The sequence below is a fragment of the Dama dama genome, chromosome 18 (assembly GCF_033118175.1).
Source record: "Dama dama isolate Ldn47 chromosome 18, ASM3311817v1, whole genome shotgun sequence".
In the NCBI taxonomy this organism is placed as follows: Eukaryota; Metazoa; Chordata; class Mammalia; order Artiodactyla; family Cervidae; genus Dama; species Dama dama.
In genome coordinates, this window is record NC_083698.1 from 93077953 (window position 1) to 93100766 (window position 22814).

A 22814-nucleotide genomic window follows, 5' to 3' on the forward strand; every position below is an offset into this window, starting at 1 on the left:
TTGCAGACAAATTCTTTACCAGCTGAACTACAAGCTTATTTTCATATATTTTAAATGTATTGTGGTGGATATCAAATCCCCAAGGTACTGAGATTCTATTGGTTACACTTAAAATAGTGATTTAAAGTATCAATATTTATAATGTGCCAAAAATTATGTATTTTATAACCATTGAACTCATGCTTAAAAAAAAGAAAAAACACCCTAAATTTCAATTTTAAAATTTGGGAAAGAGAATACAGTTTTTCAAAATTCCTTTAAGAGATACATATAAAAATTTTAAAAGCCATTGCCCTTGGTTAGTTAGTTGTCTGAGAATGGAATTTCTGGACCAAAGCTGTATTTTTAACTTTACAAAACCAAATTCCATAATGGTTGTACCAATGTCACATTTACCAAATGATAGTCAAAAAACATATTTTAAAAATCTATTTTTACCTTTACTTTAAGTGGCATTGAATTTTAAGGTTTTTTTTTATTTAAAGCAAGGTATGTCTTCTCTTTTTTATATTTCATTAAGTGAAGTGAAGTGATGTTGCTCAGTCGTGTCCGACTCTTTGTGACTCCATGGACTGTAGCCTACCCGGCTCCCCCACCCATGGGATTTTCCAGGCAGTAATACTGGAGTGGGTTGCCATTTCCTTCTCCAGGAGATCTTCCCGACCCAGGGATTGAACCCAGGTATTGAACCCAGGTCTCCCTCATTGTAGGCAGACGCTTTACTGTCTGAGCCAGCAGGGAAGTTCAAGGGCAGCCCATAATTTCTAACACATAATAATGCAGTGAGTATTAATTATAATGGAGGTTGTATAGCTTACTAAATCCACAGAGCGCAGTGATCATTGTTGAGCATTCTTGTTTTGAAATGATACTCAGATTGAGTATAGTTCTTTTTCCTAGAGTATTTCCAGATCAGTTTCAGCCTTACACCTGAACAGCCCTTCAGATATGTGAAGATGTCTGTCATGGTCCATTTAGTAGTTTTGGTTTTTTCACTCTAGATTGAACATCCTTGGTTTCTGATGCATCCTGGGTCCACAAACCATCCCACTCTTCTTTCTTCATTGCCATTAGCCTGACAGTGTCTGTCTTAAAAAATGGAGCACTCCACTCTGAGCCCAGTGTTCCAGATGTGCTCTCATACTTCAGCAAAACCCCTGCCTTCTTTTTGCAGGACCCAGTGCCGAAACACATCCTTCATTGCATGTGAATGTGTAGGACTAAAGTAGTCAGTTACAGATGATATCTTTAATGAGCTTACATTCTTGGTAAAACATAGAAAGCAAAATAGGAGACAAAGAAAGCAGGCATGTATACCCACAGCATTAACTTATAATGGAAAATATGGTAAGATAGGCAATGATGACATGCTATAGGAAGAAGAAATTACAGAAGATAAGAAAGACTTGGTGAAAGATACAAACTTGGACTTGTGAAAAATGAGTAGGATTTTAAAAATATTTGTTTATTTGGCTGCATGTTTAGTTGCAGCATGCAAACTCTTAGTTGTGGCATGCAGGATGCAGTTCTCTGACCAGGAATCAAACCTGGGGCCCCTGCATTGGGTGCGCAGAGTCTTAGCCACTAGACCACCAGGGAAGTCCCTAAAACAAGGAGGATTCAGACAGAATTTAAGCTGAAGGAATGAAGGAACCAGAACAATGTCAAGAAGGTGGGGAAGAGCAGGAAAAGGATGAACAAATGATGGATATTTGGGTTTTGGAAAAGATGGCCAAGCCAAAATAGAGGCTGTTGAATACCAGGTTCAAGGAACTTGACCTTTTGAAGTTGGGTAGTGGGAACCACTGAGGATGAGTAAACAGTGCCAGGGCAGACCTGTGCTTTAGGGAGATGTTTCTGAGCTTGAGGAAGGTGGATTGGAGAGGCAAGAGTGTGGAGGTGTAGTGGAGAGAGGCAGAGCGCCTGAATTAGAGAGACATGGGGGAAATGGAGGGGAAGGGGCAGACCAAGAGACACGAGGGGGTGAATCTATAGGACATGGTCACTGTCTGGCTGTAGAGGGTAGGAAAGTGTAAGAAGAAATACTAGCTGAAATTGGCCTTATCTTTTCTAAGCTGTCTTTGAAGAAATTTTTTTTAACTTAAATTCAAGATCTCACATGTAGCCTTTGGACTTAATGTTATTTTTAGCTCGTCATTTCAGTCTATTGAGATATTTTTGAATCCTCATTCTGTCATCAAAAAAATCATAGCTATTCCTCCAAATTCCATGTCATTCTTGATTTTATAAGCAATCTTTTGGTTTCTTTGCCTATGTCATTTAAAAAATGTTCGACAGGACAGGGCTAAGTTAAGAACTTTGGGGTGTATACCTTTCAAGACTTCTGTTGAGATTGACATCCATATACTACTCAGTACTTCAGGGGTTCATATGTTTTTCTCACTATAAACCCTGGACTATAGTTCAAGAGCAGTCTCTGGGGCCTAAATTTCAATACCAGTTTTGTTACCTATTAGCTTTGACCTTGAACAGAGTTACTCAGCCTCTCTGTGCCTTACTTTTCTCATCTACAGAAAGAAAATAATAGTTCTTCTCTCATAGGATTACTTTGAAAGTGTCAACTTTTTAGAACTGTCTTAGCAAAATAATAAGCCCCCTCCCAAGTATGAGTTTATTCATATTATTTTGATAATGACAATGATGATGATGACAAAGATTACCTTTACTACCATCTGTGATCAATGCCCCTATATTTCATCATGCATCCTATAAAAGATTTCTTACTAGTGTCCACCCAGTTCTGATCCTTATAATGCAGCTAACCCTTCCTTCTGTTATCCCCATGATGGGCATTAGAAGACAGTGGTAGACAATACCTAGTTCTTTGTTCTGGAATCCTCTCATTGCTTCACTTTTAGGATTCATCACCTCCTGCTTTGCCAGAATTTTTGTTAAGAACTCTCCATCTTAGAAACAAAGTCTCTTGACCTTGAGCCAAATTTTACCATTTTTTCATTCAAGTCGTGACGTACCCAGTTAGGAAAGGAACAAAGTCATGTTACTTGTTTAATTGTGAGATCTTCCTGTCTCCTAGTGAGTACCACCTCCTAGTTGTTCGCAAACCATCATTAATAATCTATTCTAGAATTTTTGCCTATAGTTCCAAACTTAGCCAATTTCTGTAATTTACTTTCTTCTATGAACATCAGGGCATTTGTTCTCAGGCATTTTTTCTATCTGCCAGGATACATCTGAGATTATCAGCAGTGGTTCTATGATTCTATGCTTTGAATTATTTCTGTGCCCCAAGGTTCTTGCCTAAATTTATTAAACCTATCAAAGTATTGTTTAATTTCAGTTACTTTTGACACAGCTAATTACTTGCTCCTTAAAACAGTTCATTTGCTTGGTCTCTAGAATTTAATTCATTTAATGAATGTTTACTGAGTGCTTATCCCAGGATTTGTAGATACAGCAGTGACCCAAACAGAAAATACACTGCTTTCATAGGGTTTACACTCTATTGGAGATGGGAGAGAGGAGATATACAACAAATAGAATACATAAATCCATAAAGAATTTTAGAAAATAGTAAACCCTTCGGGGGGAAATGGAGTAGAGTCAGCAGACCCTGGGATATAGGAGAAGAAGGTTGCAGTTTTCAGTAGGGTATCCCAGTAGGTCCTGTCATGTTGAAGTTTGATAAAAGACTAGAAGGAGTTTGGGGAGTTAGAGAAGATTATCTGGAAAGAATGCCCTGGCAAAGGACAGAGGCCCTCAGGCATGACTGCACTTGACACTTTTCAGAACCAACGGGGAGACCAGCGTGTCTGGGGTAAACTGAGCAGGTGGGAGCTAGAAAGATATCCAAAAGGGAGCAGAGGGCCAGGCTGCGAGGGCCTTGTAGGCCACTATAGGGCTGTTGACTTCTATTCTGATTAAAACAGGAGCCATTGCAAGAATTGTGCCTACAAGCAGATATGGTCTAATTTTTATTTTAAACCATAAGTATTGAGAGTAGACTGTAGAGGGGACACAGATGGAAGCAGGGAGGCTGACGAGGGCCTGTTGTGGTCATCCAGGTGAAAATTGCAGCTCATACTGGTTAGCAGCAGCATGGGGGTGAGAAGTGGTTGAATTCTGAATACATGGTTGACCTTTGAACAGCCCAAGTTTCTACTGCATGGGTCTGCTGCTAATATGCACATTTTTTTCAATAAATATAGTACCTGGATTTTCATTCTGCACATCTTTAAGTGTGGGGGAAAGTTGGTGTTTGATTACAGCATGTGGAATCAGAAGATTTAGGGTTTGGGTCCTGATTCTGTCCAGACTGTTTCAGTTTCCTGCCCCTGGGTGAGTCACTAATCAATCTTTGGTTATTGAGGCAGAAATAGTATGTGGATTTTTAACTGTGCGGGAAGTCAGGGCCCCTAACCCCTGCATTGCTCAAAGATTGACTGTATTTTGTAAGGGCCAGCCAAAAGAACTCCCTGCCAGACTGGATATAGTGTGAGAGAAAGAACGATATCAAAATGACTCAGGATTTTTCATTTAAATGGTGAAAAGTCAGAGTTGCCAGTATTGAGATGGAAAACATGGCAGGTTTGGGGGCAGCAGATAAGATTCCAATTTGGAGTGTGTATTAGGCAACCACATGGAGATATGGGATGGGCAGTTGGGTATATGTATCAAAAGGAAAGAAGTCTGCCCTGGAGATAGGTATTCTCAGCCACCAACATATACATAGTGTATGTAAATGGTATTTAAAACTATGGACTACATGCAATCTCTAGGGGATTGAGTATTACTATGACAGAGAAAAGGACTGTGGAATTCAAGAAGTTTGTAAGATGAGGAGAAACCAGCAAAGAAGACCGAGAGGTGACCATCAGTGAAGTAGGAGGAAGATGAAGACAATGTGGGGTCCAGGAAAACCAAGCAAAGGGATGCAGGGATCCTTGGTCCCGGTGCTGCTATAGGATCGTGTTAGAACTCATCTTTGATTGAATGATAAATGGAACATTGGGGTATTCCCGATTGTCACAAGAGTTGTTTCTCTGGACTCGTAGATGGGAAACCTGGATTGATAAGGACTTAAAAAAGAATCTGGGAGTAGAGAACTTGTAAATACAGGCAGAACTTTCACAGTGAGTTCTGCTGTGAAAGGGAACACAGAAATGGAGTAATATCTGGGGAACTGAGACCACATGAAGGGTTTTTTAATTGTTTTAGCTGTTATTTTAAATAGAAATAAGTGCATGTTTATATTTTAAGAAAATTATTTAGGACAAAGGGAAAATTATCAATGCAGGAGAGAAAGAATGAACATTGCTAAAATTGTGTTTGGGGGTTGGATTCAGTGCAACAAATACAGTAACTGGCTTTAGGCAAGCACACGGATAGTTTTGTTCACCACACTCCGACCTTCTCACTGGAATGATTTCTGTCATTTATAGTTCGCCATTGCGTCCAAACAATGCACCAATCTGTTATACTACTGGGTTGGCCAGAAAGTTCATTCGGATGTTTCTGTGCCATCCTGTGGAAAACTCCAAATTCACTTTTAGGCCAACCCAATGCTCTTCTCTTGGAAAATGCCCATTACTTTTGGTTCTTGATATCTTGTGGTCAACAGGTATCATGATTCCTTCTCCTGAAGGGCTATATCATTTTGGCGTCCTTCCTGGCCCATTTCTCTGGAATGATGTCCACTTACTGGTGCCCACGATCACATCGTTCCTTCTTCAGTCTTCTCTGTCATGGTCTACCACAGTTGCTGAATTTATCTCAGGGTTGGGAAAAGTACTTTTGTGAAGTTTTGACGGGGATTAAATAGAAAATCGTTTACGTGGTTGTTACACAACAGCGCACTCACACACTCAACATAGAACCCCATGGTACCTGTTACCTGTCACTTAATCAGGCTTTTGAGGCTCAGAAGAAAGTGTTTCCTTATTGTGTGAGTCTGAAGATGTAAAGTGTCCTTACTTCCTCTCTTCCCATGTGTTGCCCTCCCCCAGACTGGCACCTGCTGAGGAGTAATTAGGGCAGTCCTAATTTGGACAGCCAAATCCTGATTACAGTGAGAGGAAAAACAGGAAATGTTCTAGTTTTGCAGCCAGCAAATGACTGACTTAAATAGAAAGCCATATACAATTCAAATGATCCAAAATGATATAACATTGGGGAAGGAGGAAGGGAGCAGGGAAATATCGCAATTGGATTCTTTCTCAGCAGATATCTTTTACAGAAAGAATCTGATCCATAAGCTCACAATGCCCTCTGCTGAGAGCTGGCGTGTTTTCCAAGTTTGCCCTCAGAACCCAAGCATCCTACTGGGAGTTTGGAGATCTAAGGAAGGGTCAAAAACATCTCACCTTTCTCTGAGCCCTTCACTCTGGAGAGAAAGCCTGTTATGTATACTGATGCCATGTTATATGCTTTGGATAAAAAGGTTTCCTATAAGGGAGGTGAGGACTAGAAGTCTACTTCTTAATTAGTCACAACTCTTGAGTCTTAAAAGAGAACTCAGCTGTGAATTCTTGGGTCCTCTGCATTAGTGGGGGGCTTCCCAGGTGGCTCAGTGGTAAAGAATCCACCTGTCAATACAGGAGTCACTGGAGACAAGGTTTCGATCCCAGGAGACCCAGATTTGATCCCTGGGTTGAGAAGATCCCCTGGAGGAGGACATGGCAACCCACTGCAGTATTATTGCTGGGAAATCCCATAGACAGAGGAACTTACCGGGTCCGTGGGATTGCAAAGAGTCAGACACGACTGAGCAACTGAGCACGGATGTATGCTGCATTAGCAACAGGCAGCCAGTCTGTTGGTCTGCTACTTGCAAGCTGAGTGGTTTCTCTCCCTTTATCATCCTCTTTGTCCTAAGGTACAAGCAACCGCTTATGTGCCCCCAAATAGTCACTTGAAGACGGGAAATCATTTTTGTAAAGTTTTCTGTCTGTTCCAGTTGAGCATCAGCTCATTAATCAAATTTCTGAGCCTTCCTGCATTGTGTTGGGCCTGGTATAAAATACAAATAAAACATCTTCTAATCTTGAAGAATCAGTTGATACAGGACACAGGCATGTTTTTATTAGGAGAAGGTGGAACCAACCCCAGAGCCCACCTTTCACCTCTTCTCCTTGGAGGCCTGAGAACTCATGCCAAGGCATGCATGACGTGGAGGTACACATACCATCACCAATGGCAGAAGCCAGGTCTGGCACAAGCCTGGACACCGTGTGGGGCTTCAAGATGTTTATTGCATGAAGGAGTAAGTTCCTGACAGACCGAAGAGGATGAGCAAGCAGTAGGGTAGCATGGATGGACATGATGCATGGGGGAGAGGCTGAGAAATGAAAATGACTGGGGTGGTCAGTATAGTTAAGTATGAGCAGAAAAGGTGTTTTTTTTTCCTTTTAAATTTCCCGTGTTAAGTACAGGAACACCATCATGGGTATTCGGGAAGAGGATGACCTATCCCCCCTGATCCAAGTAGTGTCTTCAGAAGCTCTCAGTGGCTTCATTGTGCCAAATAGCAGAGACTAGACACCAGGTCTTGTGAAACTCTGTGGGTTTCCTGTGCAGAAAGAGGCCAGAGTCCCACAAGAATGAGAGTCTAATTGAGCTGGTCTCACTGTCTTTGCCAGCTAACTAACTCTGAACCTCAGAAGAGCCAAGGGCTATGCCAGGGAACCCTAGTCAAGCTCCATGCTAGCCTGTCTTCTGGTTTGCCCCTTAAACCTATGCTTTGTCCCATACTCTTGGCTCACCTACCACTGATAACATTCATTTTTATTAAACAGTGAAGACATCATAAAGACATTTATAAAAATATGTATAGTATCTGATTCACAGAGCACAGTCAACAAATGAGAGCTTTTGTTATGTGCTCCTATAACTTATTAGGCATAACAATTTCAATATTTATCCAATTGTATTATAATTTAAGACTTTTATCATGTGTTATTTGATGTATTATTGGTTTACATGTCTTTCTTTCCCAAACACTGTGGACTCACAAGTTATTTGAGGAGATTTTAAAACATACCACCTGGATTTCTCATATAAGGCTCACAGAATCCTGGGCCTGGGCAAGAGTAGTTTAAAAATGTCCCCAAAGTGATTCTTGTATGTATTACTTATCTGAACTCTGGAGTTCTAGAAGCAAGTTACTATGTTTTTTTTTCCACATAATAGTCCCCACATTTAGCATGATATCTGCATATAGGCCTTTCTCCCATGTCTGTTAATCAAGTGAATAACTTTACTTTTCTGTGTGCAAGTTAAATCACTTCAGTCGTGTCCTACTGCAACACCATGGGCTATAGACTGTAGCCCACCAGGTTCTTCTGTCATTCTCCAGGCAAGAGTATTGGAGTGGGTTGCCATGTCCTCCTCCAGAGGATCTTCCCCACCCAGGGATCGAACATGCATCTCTTATGTCTCCCGCATTGGCAGGCGGATTCTTTATCACTCATGCCACCTGGGAAGCCCCATAGTCTAATGCCCATCAACTGTCTTCCTGCCAAGTACAGACACTGCCCTTCCAACCAGATGTCCCAGGAGTTACCCACCTAACTCAGTCTCCCACGATGAATGAGGAGTCAGTTGCAGTCAGTTTGAAGCAAAGTAATAAGGACCTGGACTAGAATGGAAATACACACTTGGGAAGGTACATGGTCATTGTGCAAGGACTCCATAGTCATCTACTCATTTCGTGAGTCACAGCAGTTCCCAAGATTAGATACTCCCAACCTTACAAATGAAAGCACAGAAGTTCAGAAGGTTCATACCATGGCTAAGGTCACAGAGTAAGCAAGTAGTTGTATATGTGTGAGAAGCTAAGTCTGGCTCTAAAGCCCAAAGAAGAGGAAATGGGAAACTCAAACAATGTTTCAGATCAGAGAGACATTATAATTGGAGCACAGACTCCAGAACAGTCACTATGGGCTCAATTCAGGCTCTACGCTCATCAGCCACTTAGACATGGACAAGTCCTTATCTCTGTACCTTGGTATATCATCTATGAAATGGGAATATAACAGTGTCTACCATAGGGTTGTTATCAGGGTCAAAAAAGTTAGTGTTGATGTATATAAAGTGCTTAGAAGAATCCCTAGTAGCTTATGCCTACTAAATAAGTCTGGAAGTGAAAGCGTTACTTGCTCAGTCGTGTATAACTCTTTGAGACCCCATGGACTGTAGCCCACCAGACTCCTCAGTGGAATTCTCCAGGCAAGAATACTGGAGTGGGTAGCCATTCCCTTCTCCAGGGGATCTTCCTAACTCAGGGATCAATCTGAGGTCTCTCGCATTGCAGGCAAATTCTTTACCATCTGAGCCACCAGGGAAGCCTATGAATAAGTCTGAGTCAATATTATTTATTATTGCTGCTGTTTGTTGGTCTTGTTATTATTTACTTTTAAATTAATTCATTGATAATATTGTTGATATCTTCTATTTAGATGCCAAAAAATAATTTCATGACATTTGTTATATCCCTGATCTTTTGGGCTTCAGTGATATCATTCATTCAATCTGTTACTTTATCCATTTGGTAATTATTGATTAAGCATGTCTGGAGTCCATCATTACTCTAGAACTAAGAGGAGAAGTGAGTAAACTAGGCAAGGTCCCACCTTAATGACTTTTACTCTCATTAATGGAGGGACATAGAAAATAATCAAGCAAAATAAATTTCTTGAAATAAAGGTGATGTGATTAACAACCCCTTCTCCCTGCCAGAAAAAGATTCAGGATGAGGGGCAGCAATGGGAAAGACCTCACTGAAAGCATGGCGTTTGAGATCGATCCTGGAGGATGAGGAGTGATCACCTTGGAGACATGGGGAAGAGCGTTCCAGGAAGGGGAGGGGGCAGGTATGAAGATGGCAGCAGGCTTCAAGCTTAACCGTATTGAGGTCTCTGTAACCAGAACTGAGGGCAAAGAAACTGAAGACTGAGTGAGGTTCTACAGGGGGAGGTGTCACATCATTTGAGTTATTCCTGACTACAGGCTGGAATCACTTAAGAACTCAAAGAATACTTGTGCCAGAGTCCCACTTCAGAATGTGAAATTGCTACATTTTTTAACATGCTTCCCAAGGGTTTTAATGTACAGCCAGGATTAAAGACCTTTGATGAGGGATATCAAGTCCAGGGGATTTGAGTTTGAGTCTAGATTAGATTCTCCCAACCTTACAAATAAAAAAAAAAAAGGTTCAGAAAGTTTCATACCATGGCTAAGGTCAGAGTAAGCAAATGGTTGTATATGCGTGAGAAGCTAAGTCTGGCTTTACAGCCCTAAGAAGAGGAAATGGGAAACTCAAATAGTGTTTCAGTTCAGAGACATGTTCATTTAGGATGGAAACTGGGAGTTACCTGAGATCTTTTTACAAAGTTCTTCAGTTCCGTTCCATTCAATTCAGTCGCTCAGTTGTGTCCGACTCTTTGTGACTCCAAGGACTGCAGCACGCCAGGCTTCCCTGTCCATCACCAACTCCCGGAGTTCACCCAAACTCATGCCCATTGAGTTGGTGATGCCATCCAACCATCTCACCCTCTGTCGATCCCTTCTCTTCCCGCCTTCAATCTTTCCCACCATCACAGTCTTTTCCAATGAGTCAGTTCTTCACACCAGGTGGCCAAAGTATTGGAGTTTCAGCTTCAGCATCAGTCCTTCCAATGAACACCCAGGACTGATCTCCTTTAGGATGGACTGGTTGGATCTCCTTGCAGTCCCTGGAACTCTGAAGAGTCTTCTCCAACACCACAGTTCAAAAGCATCAATTCTTTGGTGCTCAGCTTTCTTTAGAGTCCAACTCTCACATCCATACATGGCTACTGGAAAAACCATAGCCTTGACTAGATGGACGTTTGTTGACAAAGTAATATCTCTGCTTTTTAATATGCTGCCTAGGTTGGCCATAACTTTCCTTCCAAGGAGCGTCTTTTAATTTCACAGCTGCAGTCACCATCTTAATGATATTTATATTTAAATTGGATTGTCATTTAAAAAAAAATCTGAGCCCTGACAGTTGAGGCAAATTTTGTATTCTTGGTCCACTGTGTTATAATTATTTTTCTTGGTTTTTAAAATATCAAACAGTTATAACCCTTCATGTGAGAGCTTATCTATTTAAAGGTTGTTATTAAATTATCCCCCAAAATTACCTTCGGTAAGCTCTGAAATTTCAGGTCTTTTTCCCTGGGTCCTCTTAAGATTGTTTCTCTCTCCCATCACCCGTCTCTAGAGATATCAGATGTTTCTTGAGTTACGATTCCAAGGTGGAGATACACACCATCATAAGCTCTCTGAGCAGCATTGCGTGTGATGTGAAAAACAGCCTGATGTTTCTCTGCTCTTTTCCTATTTATTCTCTCCATCTTTTCTTGAGAGAATCTTTAGTCTTGCATCTGCTTTTGTGCTTGCTTGATTTCAATCAATGGCATAGTACCAGCTCTGCGTTCTGCGTTTATTGTCGTGATCACCAAGTTGCTGAATGTTGCACTGCAGTTTGACAGGTCCAGTCATTCACGGTCCAAAATCGACTCTAGTGGCTTCATTTGGACCAGCCTTGACGGGGTTCCTTTCTCTAGCTTGGCTCCTAGTTTTTTTAAAGTGTCTGAATGATTCAGTCTGGGAAAGCAAACATCATGCCCAGGCTGTCACCAAACAGTTGAATCCAATTAGCCCCACCTGCCCCTGGTTGTTTAATGAAAGACTCAGCACCCCAGCTGTGTCCGGGGACCAGGCACCGTGTACTTCCCAACTGTTCCAGCAAGGAAGCGGTGCACGTCGGAGCCTGTTGACACCAGCAGATGTTTTCTGAATGAAATTCACTCAGCTGTGTCTAGAGGGTGGACTCTTCCCATGGCAGCCTCCTCACCTGTTCCAAGAGGTATACTTCTTTTCCTCTTCCTCCTGGGAACAGGTACAAATAGCTACACAGATGGCTGTGTCTGTGGCCCATTGAGCTGTGAATTAATCAGTAGATTATAGTTCTGGTAGTGGTGATTAACCCTACCCCTCTTGTGGAATAATTGTTGTAAATTTAGTTCTCCTCTTTGGAGGCTGTTTGGATATGTCCTAGAATTGTGTCACCCACATAATACCATTTTTCACAGAATTATAAAGTAATACGGTTGATCAAGATGGGAACTTTGCCATTTTAATGAAAAATTCCCCTTAGGGTAATTGTATGTTGCTAATCAATGCTAATATTTCAAATTAGGATATTTGGAATTGCTTTTGGGATTGATGTTCATTACAATGTGAATTAATAATTTATAGTTGAGGGCATTATATAGGTGGGTAGCATACTCGTTAATTTGGATTACTGCTTTTTAATAAGACAGGATCTATGAATATTAGTGGAGACAGTAATGTAATACTGTACTATTGAATTAAACCAGGCTTTAAAAAATACATAAGTAAATAGTATGAGTACTTTTAACATAGTATCCCACTAAGCGATATTTTTTCATCCCAACCAGTGCTAAAATGAAAAATTCTAGATCTTGGAAAATGTACAGTACTATCTCATGCCTATAGACCCAGCCTTTTCCCTGAACCCAGGAACAAATGGGGGCCAGCATGGATGGGCTCAAAGATTTACATTCTGGAAAACTGTGTTGGGTTTGGGCTTCTAACTCCATGGAACAGAATTTTGATTTGTACTGTGGGCATGAGAGGAATTGAACCACTCAGCCATAGCTCTTAATATATGGACACTGAAATTTAACTTTTTAAAAAATTTTATTTTTTAATTGAAGGATAATTGCTTTACAGAATTTTGTTGTTTTCTGTCAGACAGCAACATGAATCAGCCATAGGTTTGCATATATCCCCTCCCTCCTCTCTCCCTTCCCATCCCACCCCTCGAGGTTGATACAGAGCTGCTATTTGAGTTCTCTGAATCATATAGCAAATTCCTGTTGGCTGTCTATTTTACATATGGTAATGTACGTTTCCATGTGACTCTCTATACATCCCACCCTCTCCTCCCCTCTCCCTGAATTCATAAATCTGTTCTCTATGTCTGTTTCCCATTGCTGCCTGCAAATAAATTAATCGGTACCATCTTTCTAGATTCCATAGAAATTATGTAAAGGTTAAATAAATCTGAAAGTTAACCTTTATGCAATTTCCATATGTCACAAAATAGTTGTCTTTAGATTTTAAAAAAGCATTGAAAATATCAGAACTATTCACAGCTTTTGTAACACATAAGAAATTAGCAGGTGAAGCAGATCTGACATGCAGATCATATAATTTGACCAACCCATTGTAGAGGACCTAGCTATGAGGTTATAAATTGTAAGTATAAAAGGAGGGGTTTTGTTCACTTGCTTTCCAAAGGGGAAAATACTGTAGCCTGACATAGTTAACAAGGTCCTCCCAGAGAAAGTGAGGCTTTGAGGAGACTTTCCAGTAATAAGCCATGTATGAGTAAGTGGAGTGGAAAGGGAAGGCTTGACAGTAATTACTCCTTGGCTTGTTTGTCTTGTGAGTCAGGACTTTTTAATGCTGGACTTTTTTTTTTTCTTTCCAGAGGGGGATACACTTCTATTCATTATTCTAATTTTTGTTGAATTCATAGAGGTATAGTGAGAGCATGGCAGAATGATATATACTTTGGTCAAAATGCCAGATGGTTTGATGGCTCACCTGAGTCATTTGGTGCAGAGAAGGAGTAAAGGAAAACCACTAGCATGGGTTTCGCTTAATCAGTTACCCAAGATTCCTAAAACTGAAGAGGCCTTATTTTTATGTCCAGTTCAGTTCTTACACACTTGCCAAATACCAGGTATTGTGCACGGCACTGGGTGCACAACAACTAATGAGAAATCAACTCTGTCCTCAGAGAGGTCATCATCTAGTCAGGGATACTGGCTTGGAAAGTGTGGTAGGACCAGTGAGAGCAGAGCTATGTGGGAGGTAGTGGTTCTCACCTTGGAACGCCCACTGCAATTACCTGGGACACTTTTAAAAATTTTGATGCCCATATGCCGTCCCCGGAGATTCTAGTTTACTAGGTTTTAGATGTGGCCCAGACATCTAGTAATTTTTTTAAAGCTCCCCAGGGCATCCCATATGGCACTAGTGGTGAAGAACCCTCCTACCAGTGCAGGAAACAAAAGAGACAAGGGTCCAATTCCCGGGTTGGGAAAATCCTCTGGAGGAGGGCATGGCAACCCACTCCAGTATTCTTGCCTGGAAAATCTCATGCACAGAGGAGCCTGACGGTTATAGTCCTAAGGTTTGCAAAGAGTTGGGCGTGACTGAAGTAACTTAGCATGCACGCACAGATGCAGTCAAGATTGAAAACCCTAGTAAAGGGTGATAGGCACAAATGAAGGGACTCAGTTGTCTCAAGGGAAGAGCTGATGTAATGTTTGATCAGTAGAGGCAAAAACGTTAAGACGGAAAAAAGTTCTCTAGGCAGAGATGATACACATAAGCAGGAAGCATTCAGAAAACATTAGAATTCTGACTGTGGATGGGATGTCCAGCCAACACAGGCAGGGATTTGACTCTGTGTGTGTGTGTGTGTGTGTGTGTGTGTGAGTCACTCAGTCGTGTCTGACTCTTTGCAACTCAATGGACTGTAGCCCACCAGGCTACTCTGTCCATGGGGATTCTCCAGGCAAGAATACTGGAGTGGGTTGCCATTCCCTTCTCTAGGGGATCTTTCCAACCCAGGGATCAAACCCAGGTCTCCTGCATTGCAGAGAGATTCTTTGCCATCTGAGCCACCAGGGAAGCTGTGGCTGGGAGTAGTGGATATACAAAAGAGAAAAGCAGTAGTAGGAGATTAAGTTGAAAAGATAGATGTTCATGACTTGCTAAGTTTGGTCTTGGTATTAGAATTAGGAATCAGTGAAGACTTCTAAGAAGGAGAAAACAGGATTCCATTTGTACAGTTTTAGAGAAATGACCCTTCCAATGAAAGTGGTGAATTGGACCAATGGTCTTGAAGTTCCAGTCAAGACACCCAGTTACAAGGTTACAGCCAAGTCCAAGTGAAAAGTGATGAGGGTCTGCATATAGGTGAAGGGCAGTGAACCTAGTCAAGAAACAACAGACTTACAAGATACTAAGAACATGAAATCAGCAGGATATGGTGTCTATGGGTAATGAAGATGACTCCAAGTTTCTGACTTAAATAGCAGGATGTATGGTTGGTCTGTCAATCAAACTAGGAAATACTAGGTGTTCAGTGGGACAGGGAAGGGTAAATAATAAATGAGCTCTTTTGAGTCAGTTTAATCTAAATTGCTTGTAGGACTTTTAAGTAGAGTTCTCCAGTTAGCCTTTGTATATGCTGATCCAAGACTTGGAAGAGAGGGCAGCCCTGAAAATATTAGTTTGGGAGTCCCCAGAATACTTGTGGGTTAGGTCTGGCAAGAAGATGAGATTGCCCAAGTGGCAGAAGCAGAATGCTATGGAATCCAATATTTAAAGTAGGGAAAGAGGAAAAGAGCCCTTGGTTTGGCTGAGAATGAACTTAGGAGGCACAATGATGTGGATACCAAAGGAGTATTATTTCTAAAAAGGAATAGTCAAAAGTATCAGATGCGTCCCAATAATCATAGTGTAAGGTAGAACATGCCCACGGGTTGGTAGAACAGTTCTAGGGGAACAGTAGTTTTAGAACCCTGACTTCAATTGATTTAATACTGAATTTTGACTTTGCTTGGAAGTGTGCAGTGGGTATATTTAGGAAACCCCTTTCCTACTCCAACACATAGAAAGTCCAGATAAAAATATATGACTTTAAAAATATATTTTAAATATGTATCCAAATTCAAAAGAAAGAATTCTCCACATGCCTCAAATGAAAGAGAAACTAAAAGCTGTCACAACAAGCAAATGTTGCAGTTGGTAATCCCACCAATGTATGAGGACCACATCTAGAGGTAGTCTTTGTCTGTTTGGTCTGCTGTAATAAAATACCACAGACTTGGTGTCTTATAAACAACAGAAATGTATTTCTCACAGTCCGGGAGGCTGTAGTTTAAGATCAAAGTGCTAGAAGCATCAGGGGAGGCTCTCTTCTGGGTTGCAGCCTATTTATTGTATTACCACCTGGAGGAAGGGGCTACCGAATTCTGTGGGATCTCTTTCGTAAGCCACTTATCCCATTTATGAGGGCTGCACCCTCATGACCTAATCACTTCCTAAAAGCCTTGTCTCCTAATACTGTGACAGTGATGGTAGGATTTCAATGTGTGAATTCCAAGGGGACACAAACATTCAGATCATAGCAGAGGTGAAAACCCAATAGGGGCTAGCATATTAACACCTACATGGCCTGGAAGTTTATCTGTGCAGAAGTTATACATGGGGTATTTCCACTCATAAATGAGACTAGGAAAACTCTGTGCTTGGGAATAAGCCACCCTACTTCCAGGAGAAAAGTTCAGTTCAGTTGCTCAGTCATGTCTGACTCTTTGCGACCCCATGGACTGCAGCACACCAGACCTCCTTGTCCATCACCAACTCGTGGAGCTTGCTCAGACTCATGTCCATCGAGCCAGTGATGCCATCCAACCATCTCATCCTCTGTTGTCCCCTTCTCCTCCTGCCTTCAGTCTTTCCCAGCATTAGGGTCTTTTCCAATAAGTCAGTTCTTTGCATCATGTGGCCAAAGCATTGGAACTTCAGCTTCAACATCAAGTCCTTCCAATGAATATTCAGGACTGATTTCCTTTAGGATTGACTGGTTTGATCTCCTTTCAGTCCAAGGGAAAAAGTGGCCTCTAAAAGAAATCAGAATCCTACACGTGTGACGTGTACAAGTAAGGACCTCAATTTGTACCACTCATGTAGGGAGAGAAAGTTGTAAGCCAGAGTAAGGAAGGAAAAAAAAAAACTTAAAAACTTATTTGAAAGTAGTGAAACTTATAGTATCCAGGAGAGGCGAATGCAGCTCATCTAATAGTGACATCTCCAAAGCACAGGGCAAAATGTGGGATTCGTGCAAAGGTCAAGTCCCTGTGAGGTAGAACTTGCAGACCTGAATAGCAAACCACTGTCATGAAAAAAGGAGGAAAATGCAACTAATAGGACATCTGACATCCAAAGTGAAAGTGTCAGCGGCTCAGTCGTGACCAACTCTTTTTGAGACCCCGTGGACAGTAGTCGGCCAGGCTCCTCCGTCCATGGGATTCTTCAGACAAGAACACTGGAATAGGTTGCCATTTCCTTCTCCAGGGGATCTTCCTGACTGAGAGATCAAACCCAGGTCTCCCACATTGCAGGCAGATTACTTACCATCTGAGTCACCAGAGAAATCCCAAAGAACTTTCCAAAAATACAGAGCTATATAAGAAGAACTTTAAAATCTCTGCTTAAAAATGATTCAGAGAAATAAAGGAAGGATAGAATCCACAATACAGGTACAGAACATTTTAGAGGAAAGAAGCCAGTGGATTTGTAAAAGAACTAAATAGAAAATCTAGAAGTAAAAATCGTTGAAAAAGTTGCAAGAAGGAACAGATGGGTTAAACCATAGAGTAGATCCTATCGGGAGACTTCAGGAATTGAAAAGGTAAATGAGAGGTGAGAGAATGAAGTGACTGGGTGAAGGCCACATTCATTTGATAACTGTGTATGTGGAGGGAGAGAAGCTTTCTTAGATAGAAATACTACATCAGGAAAGAGATTCAGTTATTCATTCATTTAAAAAATATAACATAGGGTATTGAGGAATATATTGAGAGAGATCCCAGATATGCAGGAAAGGGGGGGGGGGGGTCATTGGAAGGAGGGGTAGAGAAAGAAGCCCCAAGAGCCTAGATAGAGGAATTATTGCAAGTCAATGGGGATGAAACAGATTTGAATATATTTCTATGGAGGATAAGAGGTGAGCTGTTTGAAAGTATATCCTTCAGTCCCCTCCTTTCTTTGACAGATGGGAAGACTGGGGGTCAAGCAATGAGGAGATAGAAGACAAAGGTTTAAAAGATAGCCATAGAGGGAAGGAGAGAGGAAGTTGATCAGAGACAGGTAAAAACAATGCCAAAGAATGTTGAGGATTCTTCTGACATGCAGTAGCATAGATTTGTATTCTGTAAGATTGAATACAGCACCCCATGTATAAAAGTATAAAGTTATCTTGTGGGATCAATCCATGTAGATTTCAGGAAGTTGCATGAAAATAACAAAGAAAAAAACAAACAAAAGATACCAGTCAGAATAATTTGAGAGGTCTCATGGAAGAAGATTCCTAATCTATGTTTTGTATCGCTGACCACAGTTACTGTTAGAAACCTTTCGCTTGTGGTGAGTGAGAAGAATTCTAGAAATTGACTATGGTTCTTTTATTTATTCTAGTTTATTTTCAGAGAACCAGGGCAGTGTTGCTCCCTGCAACATAGAATTTTGTTACCTCAAGTTAGGTTGTCATGAGTCAGGGTTTTTAGGTGTCAGCAACTTCTGTCTACGTACATTGTCAGTTGGGTAAAGGAGGTTTTGTCATACATCCAAGCATATACACTATGTATGTATTGTATTTAGAAGGACATCATGTTCTTCAGTATAACCATTATACCAACAAAAATTCCTGCCTGTGATGGAGAGAACTTCTCAGCTTCAGAGGGCTCGCCAGCTAATTAGCAGTCCTTTCATAAATAAATGCCATTCTGTCACCTAGAATTGCTAAGGAGGATTTCTAGACCATTGAAATTAGTTACAGTGACAGAAATGTTGAACGGAAAGGGAAGCTTTCTAATTAAGTTGGAACTGAGTGTTCACGATGACTTTCCAGGTATGTTTTGGTAAGAGCAGTGTTACTAGCTCACCCATGGGCCCTATTAAAGGACTTGAAGTCTGTCACTCCAGGTCACTTGTCAGAGCCCACTGGAGAGAACAGTAATCAAAGACTTTTTCTGCCTGACATCAAGGGCAGAAGGTTTCTCTCTGATGGTGGATTTGCTTTGAATAGAGGGGTGTCCATGGTTCAAAAAACACCTTCAAGTAGCGCTAACTGGTAGTTTAAACCAAGAGGTCAGAGAACAACCCTTTGTGACACTTCCATCACCTTTCAGATATCATTTATGTTGTTGTTCAGTTGCTATGTCTTTATGGTTAACCCAGTTTTTGTTTGTTCAACATCTTTCTTGAACGAATCCCTTCCCACCCCCCACCCCCAAAAGACCTACCATACACTTTTATTTCTCCTTAGGGATTAACTAGGATAAGGGGAGCTAATTAATATTAGTAGTTTCACAATTACTCAACAATGAAGAAACTAAGAATGGAATCTAGAAATGATATTTCCCACAAAGGTGACCTATTAGTGGGTGTCATGTCTCCAGCTGGATAATGGGTTAGGTTAATAAGAGAGATGAGCACGGCATCTTTTTCCAGCAACAAAGGTAGATGGAAAATGCTGATGAAGCCAGGCAGTGTCCTTAAGTGTCTCTTTTCTGTTGGTTGTGTTCAGGGGTATCGTCCAGTCTGAGGAAAAACTTGTCATCAGTGCATCTTGGGCAAAAGATGATGATATCAGCAGGCTCTTGAAATCTCTACCAAACTGGATGAATATGGCTCAACCCAAACAGCTGAGGTCAAAGAGAGAAGAGGAAGAAGATTTCATAAGGTAAAAACATTTAAAAAGTCCTTGCCCTTGTACGTATATGTTATATGTTGCAGTTGTTCTTAACATGCTCTCCAGTTCATAGAACTTAGGTGAACCTTGTGGAAATGCAGATGTGCTTCCCACATTTGTGCATATACAGTGCTTTATTTCCGATTGTTTCCTGCATGTTTTGACAAAAATGAAGTCTCTCAACTTTATCACGCAGTATTTACCTTTGTACAATTTATTTCTTTATCAGTGAAAATGTGGCCTAATCTGTTGATGCTCTTGAATTTCACGTGGCTGGCCTGGCACAGTGACATATTTTCACCTCTGTCATTTTAGAGCTGTGTAAATTGGTGGACAGGTAGGGGAGAAGTGGAGGTAATATTTTGTCACATTAAAATTAGGTTTATTCTTATTGTCTTTTTGCCTATCCAAGTGAATGAATAAATATTAATAAAATAAAGTAAAAGCACTTTAAAGAAGCAAAGACCAGAAAAGGAATAAAAGAAGTAGTGACCAGTATTTTACTTTAAATTCATCACAGAGCTGTGAGCTCGTCTCCTTCTCAGAATGTGGGCTGCAACTGTAGATAAATAGGCCTTTACTGTTCACGAAGTTAACTGTATTTGTATACTGTGGTGCCATATCTTTACTATTTTATTATGAAAAATTGCTATCATGCCATTTAAAACTTCCTCAAAATCATGAGACTCAAAAGTTCATCCATAATTTAACATAATACCTCTTGATGAAGGTGAAAGAGGAGAGTGAAAAAGCTGACTTAAAATTCAGCATTCAGAAAACTAAGATCATGGCATCCAGTCCAATCACTTCGTGGCAAAGGGATGGGGAAAATGTGGAAACAGTGTCAGATTTCATTTTCTGGGGCTCCAAAATCAATGCACATGGTGACTGCAGCCAAGAAATTAAAAGATGCTTGCTCTTTGGAAGAATAGCTATAACAAAGCTAGACTGTATTAAAAAGCAGAGTCATCACTTTGCCAACAAAGGTTCTTATAGTCAAGTCTGGTGTGCTACAGTTCATGGGTTGCAAAGAGTTGGACACAACTTAGTGACTGAACAACAACAACAATTTATGTTTTCTTCCTTATATTTCACATTATCTCAGAAAAACTTGTCAGCTAGTTACATTGATATGAGAAAACATATATATGTAAGAAAATACACATATATGTGAATATATATGTAATTTTTTAATTAATAGATTTTTATTTGTATAAGGGAGCAGTTTTAGGTTTGTTAAAAATATTGAGTAGAAGATGCATAGTTCCCATGTGACCCCTCATGCACCCTTACCCCCCAGTTTCCTCTACTTTTAATACCTTGCAGCAATGAGGTACATTTGTTAAAACTGGTAAGCTGATACCGACATTATTATCAGCTGAAGTCTGTAGTTCACATTGGGGTTCACTCTTTGTCTTGTACATTTTATGAGTTTTGAAAAATGTCTAGTGATGTATCCATTCACCGGTTAAAGTAAATGTAACCATTTCAGTATCACTAAGAACAATAGTTTCTCTGCCCTAAAAATCCTCTATGCTCTTCCTGTTCATCCAGCCCTTCTCTCCTCCAACCCCTGGCAACCCCTGTTTTCTCTTCTGCCTCGTAGTTTTGCCTTTTCCAGAATGTCATATAGTTGGAATCATACAGTATGTGGCCTTTTCATATTCACTTCTTTTGCTTAGCCCTATGCACTTAAGCTCTGTCATTTTGTGGCTTGATAGCTCTTTTTTTTTTTTTTTTTTTTGAGATGTCTGAATAACATTTCATTGTATGGACATACCAGAATTTGTTTTTCTGTTCACCTGCTGTTAGGTGTCTTGATTGCTTCCAAGTTTTGGCAGTTATCCATAAAGCTGCTATAAACTTTCATGTGCAGGTTTCTTTGTGGGTGTAAGTTTTCAGCTCATTTGGGTAAATACTGAAGAATATGGCTGTTAGATTGTATGACAAGAGTATGTTTAGTTTTGTAAGAAATTGCCAAACTGCTCCAAAGTGGCAGTCCCATTCTGCATTCCCACTGACAGGGAATGGGGGTTCCCGCTATTCCATATCCTTGCTAGCATATGGTGGTATCAGTGTTTCAGATTTGGTACGTTCTTACTGGTGTCTGGTGATCTCATCGTTTTCATTTGTATTTCCCTAATGACGTATGTCAGACTTCCCTAGTGGCTCAGACAGTAAGGCATCTGCGTACAATGTGGGAGACCCAGGTTCAAACCATGGGTTGGGAAGATCTCCTGGAGAAGGAAATGGTAACCCACTCCAGTATTCTTGCCTGGAAAATCCCATGGATGGAGGAGCCTGGTAGGCTACAGTCCATGGGGTCACAAAGAGTCGGATACGACTGAGCGACTTCACTTTCTTTTCTTTCTTTAATGACATTTAGCATCATCTCATTTTTTATTTAATAAATAAGAATTTATTAAAGCAGTGACTGCTGCTTAGTCACTTCAGTCGTGTCTGACTCTGTGCGACCCTATGGACTGTAGCCCGCCAGGCTCCTCTGTCCTTGGTATTCTCCAGGCAGGAATACTAGAGTGGGTTGCCATGCTGTCCTCCAGGGGATCTTCCCAACTGAGGGATCGAACCAAAGTCTCCTGCATTGCAGTCAGATTTTTTACCACTGAACCACCAGGGAAGCCTATATGTGTGTGTGTCTACACATATATATGTATGTATATACATGTATGTGTGTGTGTGTATATATATATATACATATATATAGAGAGAGAGTAAGATATCTGTTCAGATGTTTTCCCATTTTTCAATTAGGTTGTGTATTTTCTTACTGTTGAGCTTTAAAAGTCCTTTGTATATTTTGGATACCACTTCTTCAGTTGACAGGTGTTTACAAAAACTTTCAGTCTATGCCTTGTCTTTTCATTCTCTTCATAGAGCCTTTCATAGAACAGAAGTTTTTAATTTTAACAAAATCAAACTTAATGATTTTTTAAAAATGGACTGTGCTTTTCTGCTGTCTGGTTTTGAGTGTTTTTGTGTAATTCAACTGTATCACCTTAGTGTATATATTTGTTTTTTTTTCTTTTTTGCTTTTTTAGAGGTTGCACTAGAGTTTGCAACATACTTTTTTTTTTTTTTTTTGCAACATACTTTTGTGACTAATAAAAGTACATTATAACAGAGTAGTCCTAATTCTTTCCTCCCATCCCTTGTAACATTGCTGCCATTTATTCCATTTATCCATAAACTATAATCACTGTATAAATGT

At 40.5% G+C, this 22814-nt stretch overlaps 1 protein-coding gene across 4 annotated transcripts in view; it reads left to right on the plus strand.

Annotated features, from left to right (window-relative positions):
* The window catches only part of EXOC4 (exocyst complex component 4), an 809489-nt gene that overhangs the window by 641390 nt on the left and 145285 nt on the right, over positions 1–22814 (plus strand). For all 4 annotated transcript variants that reach the window (XM_061165832.1, XM_061165834.1, XM_061165833.1 and 1 more), the window contains one exon: positions 19421–19576. In XM_061165832.1, coding sequence (XP_061021815.1) covers positions 19421–19576 — 156 coding nt within the window. The remainder of the gene's footprint in view (positions 1–19420; positions 19577–22814) is intronic.